Source organism: Somniosus microcephalus, chromosome 19 (assembly GCF_052327205.1).
Source record: "Somniosus microcephalus isolate GS21.2 chromosome 19, FLI_Smic_1.0, whole genome shotgun sequence".
NCBI classification, from domain to species: Eukaryota; Metazoa; Chordata; class Chondrichthyes; order Squaliformes; family Somniosidae; genus Somniosus; species Somniosus microcephalus.
The window spans coordinates 19,420,887-19,432,964 of NC_141005.1; the positions used below are offsets into that span (position 1 = coordinate 19,420,887).

The following is a 12,078-nucleotide window of genomic DNA, read 5'->3' on the forward strand; positions in this document are numbered from 1 at the left end:
TTGAGCGTCTCATTATAACTATCTTCTCATGCCTGATTAAATTTTAGTGAATCAATGCCGCACCTTTTCCACGGCCCGTTCTCTGATGAGCTGCCCCAAAGCTGTACATATTACTCCAGCTGAAGTCTAATCAATACTTTGCACAGATTCAGTATCACGTCCTTGCTCGTGTTCCATGCCCAGTTCCTGGTGTTCCATGCCCAGTTCCTGAAATCTATATATTCCATTTGTCCTTTCAAGGTTTTAAAAAGGTGTGCATCAGTGCCCCCTAGACGCGCGCGTCCCCGCCCCCTAGACCCGCGCGTCCCTGCCCCCTAGACGCACGCCATGACCCACGCCAACTTAGACCCGCGCGTCCGCTCCCGCTAGACTCGCGCATCCGCACCCCCTAGACCCGCCCATTTCACCACTCATTGGATGTTTTACCATTGGTTTATATTTCTGTTCTCTTTCCCCAATCTGTACTTCTTGACATTTATCCCTAACCTGCTGATGTCATGGTTCAGTCTGCTGCATTCCTCCTCAGTTTGCCATGCCCCCCATTTCTATGCTGTCACTAAATGTTGATATTTCCTCTGACGATATGCAAATCATTCATGTATCTGGAGAACCAACAGATCCCTCAAACATGCCACATAGGTAGGCATTGCCGAGCCGAGAATTATTCCTTTGCTCTCTTTCTGTCTTTCAGCCTTCCCTCTGTTGTGGGCACCACTTTACCTTTAATGCCATAGGCGTTAATCTTCACAAAGTCTCTCGCACAGCATGATCAAACATTTTCTGAAAGTCCAAATGCATCAGATCCACTGCATTTCCTTTGGCTATACATCAGGTCATCGACTGAAAGAAGTTAGTTAAAATCACTCAAGCATGATCTGCGTTTTAGAATTCATGTTGACTGCTCCTTATTAGCCCATACTTCTCCAAGTGATCACCAACGCTGTCCCTCATTATGGCTTTTACTGGATTCCCTACTCCTTTCTCGTACAGTGTCTGTGAATTGATCACACCAAAACTAGCTAGTGGGGGGGGGGGGGGGGGGGAAGCTTCCTAGAGAACAAATAATAAAAATGACAACAGAGAAGGTCATAGACTTAGGTAGCAGTGGGGAAATTAAAAACCAGAGCGTGTCAGGAAGGGGCAGAAGGTATGGAGTAAAAGGTAAAGTAATAAAAAGGGCAAAAGCAGGAACTAAGTGTCACAAAACACATTTGAAAGTTCTCTATCTGAATGCACGTAGCATTCGTAACAAAATAGACGAGTTAAAGGCACAAATAGCTACATATGGGTATGATCTTGTGGCCATTACGGAAACATGGCTGCAGGGTGAATGCCTGGGAATTAAACATACCAGGTTATTTAACAATCAGGAAGGACAGGCAGGAAGGAAGGGGAGGTGGGGTGGCTATGTTAATAAAGGAAGGAATCACTGTAATACAGACAAATGATATTGGGTCAAAAGATCAGGATAATGAAACAGTTTGGGTGGAGATAAGGAATAATAAGGGGAAAAAAACACTAGTGGGCGTAGTCTATAGGCCTCCGAACAGTCGCAACTCGGTTGGACGGAGTATCAATCAGGAAATAGTTGGAGGCTTGTAATAAGGGAACATCTATAATTATGGGGGATTTTAACTCTCATATTAATTGGACAAATCAAATTGGGCAGGGCTGCCTTGAGGATGAGTTCATCGAGTGTATTAGGGATGGGTTTCTTGAGCAGTATGTAACTGAACCGACCAGGGGGCAAGCAACCTTAGATCTGGTCCTGTGTAACGAGACAGGATTAATTAAAAATGTCCTAGTAAAGGATCCCCTTGGAATGTGACCATAACATGGTTGAATTCCATATTCAATTAGAGGGTGAGGAGGTTGGATCTCAAACAAGCGTGCTAAGCTTGAATAAAGGAGACTATGAAGGTATGAGAGCGGAATTGAGTAAAGTGGATTGGGAAAATAGATTAAAGGGTAAGACGATACATGATCAGTGGTGCACATTTAAGGAGTTATTTTACAACTTCCAAAAAAAGTATATTCCACTGAGAAAAAAAGGGTGTAAAAGAAAAGACAGCCATCTGTGGCTAAGTAAAGAAATTAAGGATAGTATTCGACTAAAAACAAGGGCATATAAGGTAGCCAAATCTAGTGGGAGGATAGAGGATTGGGAAAACTTTAAAAGACAGCAAAAAATAACAAAAAGATTGATTAAGAAAGGGAAGATAGATTATGAAAGTAAATTAGTAAAAAATATAAAGACAGCTAGTAAGAGTTTTTATAGTTATATAAAAAGAAAAAGGGTGGCTAAAGTAAATGTTGGTCCCTTAGAGGATGAGACCGGGAAATTAATGGTGGGAAATATGGAGATGGCAAAAACACTGAATGAATATTTTGTATCAGTCTTTACAGTAGAGGACACCAAGAATATCCCAACACTGGACAAGCAGGGGGCTATAGGGGGGGGGGGGGGGGGGGGGGAGGAGGAGGAGATAAACACGATCAAAATCACTAAGGAAGTGGTACTCGGTAAAATAATGGGACTCAAGGCGGATAAATCACCTGGACCTGATGGCTTACATCCTAGGGTCTTGAGGGAAGTGGCGGTAGGGATTGTGGATGCATTGGTAATAATCTTCCAAAACTCCCTGGACTCAGCAAAGGTCCCGGCAGACTGGAAAACTGCTAATGTAACACCCTTATTTAAAAAGGGCAGTAGACAGAAGGCTGGAAACTATAGACTGGTTAGCCTAACATCTGTGGTAGGTAAAATTTTGGAGTCCATTATTAAGGAGACAGTAACAGGACATTTGGATAATCATAATTTAATAAGACAAAGTCAGCATGGTTTTATGAAGGGGAAGTCATGTTTGACAAATTTGCTGGAGTTCTTTGAGGAAGTAACATATAGGGTGGATAAAGGTGAACCAGTGGACGTAGTGTATTTAGACTTCCAAAAGGCATTTGACAAGGTGCCACACAAAAGATTATTGCTTAAGATAAAAAATCACGGGATTGGGGGTAATATTCTGGCATGGATAGAGGATTGGCTATCTAACAGAAGGCAGAGAGTTGGGATAAATGGTTCATTCTCAGACTGGCAATCAGTAACCAGTGGTGTTCTGCAGGGGTCAGTGCTGGGTCCCCAACTCTTTACAATCTATATTAACGATTTGGAGGAAGGGACCGAGTGTAACACATCAAAGTTTGCAGATGATACTAAGATGGGAGGGAAAGTAGTGAGTGAGGAGGACATAAAAAAACCTGCAAGGGGACATAGACAGGCTAAGTAAGTGGGCAGAGATTTGGCAGATGGAATACAATACTGGAAAGTGTGAGGTTATGCACTTTGGCAGGAAAAATCGTAGAGCAAGTTATTATCTTAATGGCAAGAAACTGGAAAGTACTGAAGTACAAAGGGATCTGGGGGTCCTGGTGCACGAAACTCAAAAGGTTAGTATGCAGGTGCAGCAAGTGATTAAGAAGGCCAATGGAATGTTGGCTTTCATTGCTAGGGGGATAGAATATAAAAATAGGGAGGTATTGCTTCAGTTGTACAAGGTATTGGTGAGACCGCACCTGGAATACTGCATAAAGTTTTGGTGTCCATACTTAAGAAAGGACATACTTGCTCTCGAGTCAGTACAAAGAAGGTTCACTCGGTTAATCCCGGGGATGAGGGGATGGACATATGAGGAGAGGTTGAGTAGATTGGGACTCTACTCATTGGAGTTCAGAAGAATGAGAGGCGATCTTATTGAAACATATAAGATTATGAAGGGGTTGGATCGGGTGGATGCGGGGAGGATGTTCCAGATGATGGGTGAAACTAGAACTAGGGGGCATAGTCTTAGAATAAGGGGCTGCTCTTTCAAAACTGAGATGAGGAGGAACTACTTCACTCAGAGGGTGGTAGGTCCATGGAATATGCTGCCCCAAAAAGCTGTCGAAGCTACATCATTACATAAATTTAAAACAGAAATAGACAGTTTCCTAGAAGAAAAGGGAATTAAGGGTTACGGGGAGCGGGCAGGAATTTGGACATGAGTCTAGGTTTGGATTGGTCATGGCCCTGTGGGTAGCGGAGCGGGCCCAGGGGCCGTGTAGCCTGATCCTGCTCCTGTTTCGTGTGTCTAATTCTGTTAGATTCAGGAGATAGTCCTGTCATAGTGGATTGGCGGTTAGGATCAGATCAGCCATGATCTTATTGAATGGCGGAGCAGGCTCGAGGGGCCAATTGGTCTACTCCTATTTCTTATGTTCTTATGTAAAATTCACACACTTTATTCAACAGCCGCTGATTAAACAAAACTTTTCTTTTATTGTTTTTTTTAAAATGTTAAAGATGAGAAACCATCAACTCATTGAAGTCCATTCCTCTGGTATTCCCCCATCCTGGCAACTACAACAGAACCTTCACTGTCCACTTTGCTGATTACACACCAGGATTTCCACGGGACATCACCTCATTGCACAGACCACTGACACCAATCTCCTCCCGACAGGAAACAACCTCAGCTCAAACACCATCGCTCAGTACTAATATAGGTGAAGCCACACTGGAAACCATCCGCAGGCACCAACGGTGCGAGGACCAGCCCAACTGGCACAAGACAATCGACCATTGAATCTTCCCATCAAAAGAAGGTAGTCACTTCAGTAACTCAGCTCTTGAATACATTGTAAAAATGACTCAATGCTTCGATAGAGTTTCAGCAGGTCTTCCTCTTTTTGCTCACGTAGAATCTCCCCGTTTGGCAAGGTGAGTAGCTGAAAATAATCACCACCTGTCTGCCCTGTATCCAACTCCAGTGGTGGCACTGGTAGCACCTGGAGGGGGGGTTGAGGGGAAGAGTTGGACTGTCCCTTTCAAGTGGAGCTTGCAGGAAGGGGTGGAAAGGACATGAAACTAGGTGGGATTGTGAGTTGTGAGGAGGATGCAAAGAGGCTTCAAGGCGAGTTAGACAAGTTGAGTGAGTGGGCAAATACATGGCAGATGCAGTATAACGTGGATAAATGTGAAGTTATCCACTTCGGTAGGAAAAACAGAAAGGTCGAGTATTATTTAAATGGCGATAGATTGGGAAATGCTGATGTACAAAGGGACCTGGGTGTCCTTGTACACCAGTCACTGAAAGCAAACATGCAGGTGTAGCAAGCGGTTAGGAAGGCGAATGGTATTTTGGCCTTCACTGCAAGAGGATTTGCGTACAGGAGCAAGGATGTCTTACTACAGTTATACAGGGCATTGGTGAGACCACACCTGGAGTACTGTGTGCAGTTTTGGTCTCCTTACCTAAGAAAGGATATACTTGCCATAGAGGGAGTGCAGTGAAGGTTCACTAGACTGATTCCTGGGATGGCAGGACTGTCGTATGAGGAGAGATTGGGTCGACTAGGCCTGTATTCACTAGAGTTTAGAAGAATGAGAAGGGATCTCATTGAAACGTATAAAATTCTGACAGGGTTAGACAGACTGGATGCAGGGAGGATGTTTCCCCTGGCTGGGGGGTCTAGAACGAGGGGTCACAGTCTCAGGATACGGGGTAAGACATTTAGGACTGAGATGTGGAGAAATGTCTTCACTCAGAGGGTGGTGAACCTGTGGAATTCTCTACCACAGAAGGCTGTGGAGGCCAAGTCACTGAATATATTTAAGAAGGAGAGAAGATAGATTTCTAGACACAAACGGTATCAAGGGGTATGGGGAGAGCGGGAATATGGTATTGAGATAGAGGATCAGCCATGTCACTGAATATATTTAAGAAGGAGATAGCTTTCTAGACACCAAAGGCATCAAGTGGTATGGGAAGGGAGTGGGAATTTGGTATTGAGATAGAGGATCAGCCATGATCATATTGAATGGCGGAGCAGGTGGAAGGGCCGAATGGCTGACTCCTGCTCCTATTTCCCCCCCCCCCCCCCCCCGAGGCTTACCACAGAAGGAGATGATATGGCTGCTGTCCTCGTGTACAAACTTTCTGGTAACCGCCTCCTCCATGATCTGCTTCACCTGCAGATACAAAGAATGAAGAAATGGTGACAATGTTGAATCCCAGGAAAGCCCAGACTATGAAGAATTGAATTCAGAACGCTGGGATGATGGGGTGAGAAGGAAGAGAAGGGTGGAGGGAGCACATCATTTCACATGAAACAAGGTTTATATATGAACTTGGCAATGCATGTGCACATAGTATGAAGCTATGCTAACCTTATCAGGGACACAAAGCTCAACAAAACCACAGCCGTATTCCTAATACGTTATGCAAAAAACCTTGTTAAGACATCCCTCCATAATGTATAATGAATACAAAAAGCTTACATCTTGAACAAAGCACATTATTTTTCAATAATAGCCCCACAATCTGACCCCACTAGCTCCCCGTTACATCATTGCTGTAAAACACCTCTTTTCTAAGCACCTTACATTGAACCACCTCGAGGTGCGACAGCGGAGGTAACGAGCGACACATACTCTGATGGTGAATCGCCAACAGTAAAGCCTCCTTAACTTGGGAATACCGAGAGCAACTGTAGCATCCTCAGTGCCACCCAGCTGAGGCCAGCTCGCTCAGCATTGGACCACTGATGGAAAGAATGGCCGAGTTCCACACTGGGCAGTGGGACGTATCCACTTGGGGAGCCCCAGTAAAAGCAAACAGTTGTAACGTTAAAACGGTCTTGAGTGCTGCAACGACCGAGACCGAGAGCTCAGTGAAGCATCTCGGAAACGATGGTTTTCCCCATTTAGCACAGTGGTCAGAACTGAAGTCAGACTCTGGTGCCAATGCATTCGGGGTTTCTCCAGAGTGTAACTGAACTACACAAAACTACAATTATGCAGACTTGACTAGTTTACCTGCTTTCTGTGCAAAATATCATGTAAGCTCTAGAATTCCCTCCCGAAACCTCTCTGCCTCTCTTTCATCTTTTAAGTCACTCCTTAAAACCTACCTCTTTGACCAAGCATCTGTCCAAATATCTCCTTACGTGGCTCGATGTCAAATTTTGTTTGATAACGCTCCTGTGAAGCGCCTTGGGACGTTTTACTAAAGGCGCTATATAAATACAAGCTGTTGTTGCGCGTGGTCTGTTTGGAATGGCAGCGTACCATTCAGTAAACCAAAGGGCAAGAACTGATCTGGGAACACTGCCAGTCAGTGATACCATCTGTCCTTTCAACAAGTCTGTGGCTATTTCTCTACATTCACTCACAAATGAGAAAAAAAATGTAGAGAGAAAAACATCTGAATTCAATGAAATATCTGCAATTAAATTTATTACTGAGCAAAATATCATCTGCTAGTGGGATAGATACAGATGAGGAAGGCCATCTGTGTGTCAGCTGTGGCTCAGTGGGCAGCACTCTCGCCAATGTGTCAGAAGGTTGTGGGTTCAAATCCCACTCCAGAGACTCGAACACAAAAATCTAGGCTGAGCCTCCAGTGCAGTACTGAGGGAGTGCTGCACTGTCAGAGGTGCCGTCTTTCGGATGAGACGTTAAACCGAGGCCCCGTCTGCTCTCTCAGGTGGACGTAAAAGATCCCACAGCACTATTTTGAAGAAAAGCAGGGGAATTTTATCTGGTATCCTGGCCAATATTTATCTCTCAACCACTAAAATAAAACAGATTATCTGGTCATTATCACATTGCTGTTTGTGGGAATTTAGCTGCCACATTTACTACATTACAACAGTGACTACACGCCAAAAACATTGTCTGTAAAGCACTTTGGGACGTCCCGAGGTCATAAAAGGCACTATATAAATGAAGCCTCCAGTTCTCCCAACGTAGCATCTAACTGTGCCTTAAATAAGGCTGTTGTCTCCACAGCTGTACCTGGAGGTCCATTCCGAACATTGATCAGTCTTTGTGTGAAGCACCTCTTCACATTAGTCCTTTCCCTAGTTGAACCGGTATCGCCTTGTCCTACGTGTGGCTCACCGTCTTAATTTCAGTGACTCGGAAAACTCATGGTGTCCTCACTTATTTTGGAAGCTGAGGAGAAGACAGAAAGGAAGCCCCCCAAACCCTGTAATATGGAGACATTCTTCGGGCAAAGTACAGGAACCCCCAGGTCTTGGACAGACAGACCATAGAATCGTACAGCACAGAAGGAGGCCATTCAGCCCATCGAGTCTGCGCCGAACCGGGGCCACAAGCCACCAATCAGGCGTATGCACAGGTTTATTATTTTGTCATGTGATCACTCCATACACCCGTAAATGGTCGGACATTTAAAACGGAATCACTGGCTACTTTTAAAATCTGGAAAATTTTGCTGGTTTGATGTATGGACTCTGCCCTCAAACTAAGGCCGCGATTTTATTCATGGAGGCAGGTTGAGTGTGGGTCAACTGGTTTCCGGCTTCCAGTCCCGCCCCAGCTGCGTCTGCTCCACAGACGTGATTTTGCCTTGATTGACCTCATTAAGCCCGCCCGAAGGGCTTGCCGGCCAATTAACAGGAAGCGGGTCTGATGACGTCATTTGATGACGCGTTATCTGCTGGTTTCCTTAAAGGGACCACGCACAATTTTATTTTGACAGTTGATTTCTCCGTTTTTCACAGCATTGAGGTGCTGAAAACACTGACAATCACTGCACAAAGGTGACCTCTTTCACCCAGGCTCTCCAATGACTCGCTCCATATGCTGGAATAGATGGCAGCTGCAGGTGAGGTGACAGAAGCGATCGGTCACTGGTGAGAGAGGTTCTCCCAATGAGGTGGCACTGGACATGGATTTAAAAACTTGTAAGCTAAAGAAATCTGTAAATGTATTAAAAATACAGTGCCCAACATTTTCTTTGCTCTGAAACTCACCGTGTGCAACATTGGATCCTTCACACCACCTCTGCAGCTGTCATCATTCCACAAACATTAGACCAGACTCAACACGTCTCACTTACCTGGCGTGGTGTCCGGACGTCGGGAAACCCAAGCCAGAGACGGGAAAATCAAAAACAGGCTGACAATGACTGGCAAGTACCTGTTAATAGGCAGGTAATTGACTTTAATCCTCTTCCCGCCGCTTGGTGTCGGGTCCATTCACAAATCGGGGACCCGAAGACTTGGGAAAGCTGTTTGGAGGCGGGTTGATGGCGGGATTGGAACCTGCTGTTAATCAAAACGAATTTAACCTCCGACCTGCCTCCAAACCCGCCCTCTGAGCGCCGGCAAAATCGCAGCCTTAGAAGCAGAACCTTTTCCTCAGCCTTATATCTAAAAAAAAACCTCGCTTAAAAGTATTTTTTATTCATTCCTGGGATGTGGGCGTCGCTGGCAAGGCCAGCATTTATTGCCCATCCCTAATTGCCCTCGAGAAGGTGGTGGTGAGCCGCCTTCTTGAACCACTGCAGTCCGTGTGGTGAAGGTACTCCCACAGCGCTGTTAGGGAGGGAGTTCCAGGATTTTGACCCAGCAACGATGAAGGATCGGTGATATATTTCCTCCAAGTCAGGATGGTGTGTGACTTGGAGGTGGTGATGTTCCCATGTGCCTGCTGCCCTTGCCTAGGTTGACTCAATATCTTCCCAGTTTTGCCAACCCTGTTGTGTTGGAATCCTAAAATTAAGCAGGTAGGCACTCCAAGACATAGCTGCCTGCTTGATTGGCACCTTAAACATTCACTCCCTCTACTACCGGCGTACCGTGGCTGCAGTGTGTACCATCTACAAGGTGCACTGTAGCAACTTGCCAAGGCTTCTTCGGCAGCACCTCTCAAACCCGTGACCTCTTCCACCCAGCGGTTCAAGAAGGTGGCTCACCACCACCTTCGAGGGCAACGCCAGCGACGCCCACATCCTGTGAACGAATAAATAAAAATTCACGCATTTGGTACCAGGCCACAATAACCCATGGTTACCAAGGTCAGCATTTTGGGGAAGGTGAGGCGGGGGTGAAGTTCCAGAAGGAAATGAATATTAAGGTTAAGCATTGCAGCTACTGTATTCCAGTAATTAAAAAATGGACCAGATTTGTTGTATTTCACAAGGTTATATTCCCAAGAGTTTAGAAGAATGAGAGGTAATCTCATTAAAATTCTTGGGGGCTTGACAGGGTAGATGCTGAGAGGTTGTTTCTCCTGGCTGGGGTGTCCAGAACTAGGGGGCATGGTCTCAGAATAAAAGGTTGGTCATTTAGGACTGAGATGAGAAATTTCTCCAAATCAAAGGGTTGTGAATCTTTGGAATTCTCTACCACAGAGAGCTGCTGTAGATGCTCAGCTGTTGACAATGTTTTCCATTAGAACGCCTTTGAGTGGCCTGTGTGGGACCTGTAGATTGCTGCGCGGCTTAACAGGAACATTGTCTTGAATATACTCAATAGCCAGAGATCGATAGATTTTTGTGAACTAAGGGAATCGAGGGATAGTGCAGGAAAGTGGAGTTGAGGCCGATGATCAGCCATGGTCTTATTGAATGGCGGAGCAGGCTCGAGGGGCCGAATGGCCGACTCTTATGTTATGTTCTTATGTTCATCGGATATATCAACATGTTTCTCAAATTCAGTTCCTTTTGCTCAGAGTTGGCAATGAGGTCCCATTTGGGAACTTGTGGCCCTTGGTCAGGATCACTGCAGTGAATGGTTGAAAAAAAAATTAAATTTATGTCCCCATTAGAAGAATGCAGCAAAAATGTAAAAAATTAAAAAAGTCACTCACAGATTTGAAAAATGAAAAATTCCTTCAAAAATTGACTCCACTTACAAAATCCCACCGGTTGGCATTAGCGCAGGAATCTATCAGAGTCGACTATTTGAATGATCAGTTCAAATGCTGTAAAGTGGCTTTGATTTATGCAGACGTTATTTTGAGACCAAAAGCAGGATAAGTGCAGTTTGCGAGCATTCAGAAAGGTGCCCCTTGACCTTGACCTCTCCTCAGTCAGATAGTAGCTGTGGTGGCCCATGTGGCAAGCACGACTGCATGGTCACTGCTGCCTCTGGTTACCTCATCCAACCAATTGCCATCCTGAGTCTTGACAAAAGGAAATTCTGTCACACAGTCTCCAATCTCTACAGAGGACAGTCATCCAGGTTTTGAATTCTCCTTCCCATAGTTTGGGAGGCTCCACCAACTGGTCTTTCACACTTGACAGGATACAAGAAAAAAGACCTCGTCATCTGATTAGACAATCTTTTTCTCACCTCCAGCTACTCTCTCCTTCCATCACAACCTTTGCCTTTGAAATCAATACTCCTATAGTCATTGCTATCCTGAGCGCCATTTGCACCAGCACCAGCCTACATGCTCTTTCTTCTCCCTATATCAACAACTTGGATTTATATAGCACCTTCAACATAGTAAAACGTCCCAAGGTGCTTCACAGGAGTGTTATCAAACATAATTTGATTCATGCCGCTGGTATCGACCCACTATCCAGATGGAAGGAATCGTGGGACACTTGCAACAGAGAAGAATCGACACCTCATCACTGACCCAACAGCAGAGGTCCCTGGCTTCGACCTCATAGAACCGTAGAATGGTTACAGCACAGAAGGAGGCCATTCGGCCTGTTGAGCCCGTGCCGGCTCTCTGCAAGAGCACTAGAGCTAGTCCCACTCCCCCGCTAGTCCCACTCCCCCGCCCTTTCCCTGTAGCCCTGCAATTTTTTTCCCTTCAGATACTTATCCAATTCCCTTTTGAAAGCAGTGATTGAATCCACCTCCGCCACCCTTTCAGGCAGTGCATTCCAGATCATAACCATTCGCTGAGTAAAAGTTTTTTCTTATGTCGCCTTTGGTTCTTTTGCCAATCACCTTAAATCTGTGTCCTCTGGTTCTCATTCCTTCTGCTACTATCTACTCCGTCTAGACCCCTCATGATTTTGAGCACCTCTATCAAATCCTCTCTGCTCTAAGGAGAACGACCCCAGCTTTTCCAGTCTATCCACGTAACTAAAGTCACTCATCCCTGGAATCATTCTCGTAAATCTTTTCTGCACCTTCACATCCTTCCTAAAGTGCAGTGCCCAGAATTGGACACAATACTCCAGTTGAGGCCGAACCAGTGTTTTATACATTCTTTCTACCAAAATGTATCACTTCGCACTTTTCTGCGTTAAATTTCATCCGCCACGTATC

At 45.2% G+C, this 12,078-nt stretch overlaps 1 protein-coding gene across 1 annotated transcript in view; it reads right to left on the reverse strand.

Annotated features, from left to right (window-relative positions):
- LOC147103593 (small G protein signaling modulator 1-like) overlaps positions 1-12,078 on the reverse strand; it is a 110,477-nt gene that overhangs the window by 52,595 nt on the left and 45,804 nt on the right. Inside the window, exon 3 of the mRNA XM_086012047.1 lies at positions 5,932-6,007. Coding sequence (XP_085868173.1) covers positions 5,932-6,007 — 76 coding nt within the window. The remainder of the gene's footprint in view (positions 1-5,931; positions 6,008-12,078) is intronic.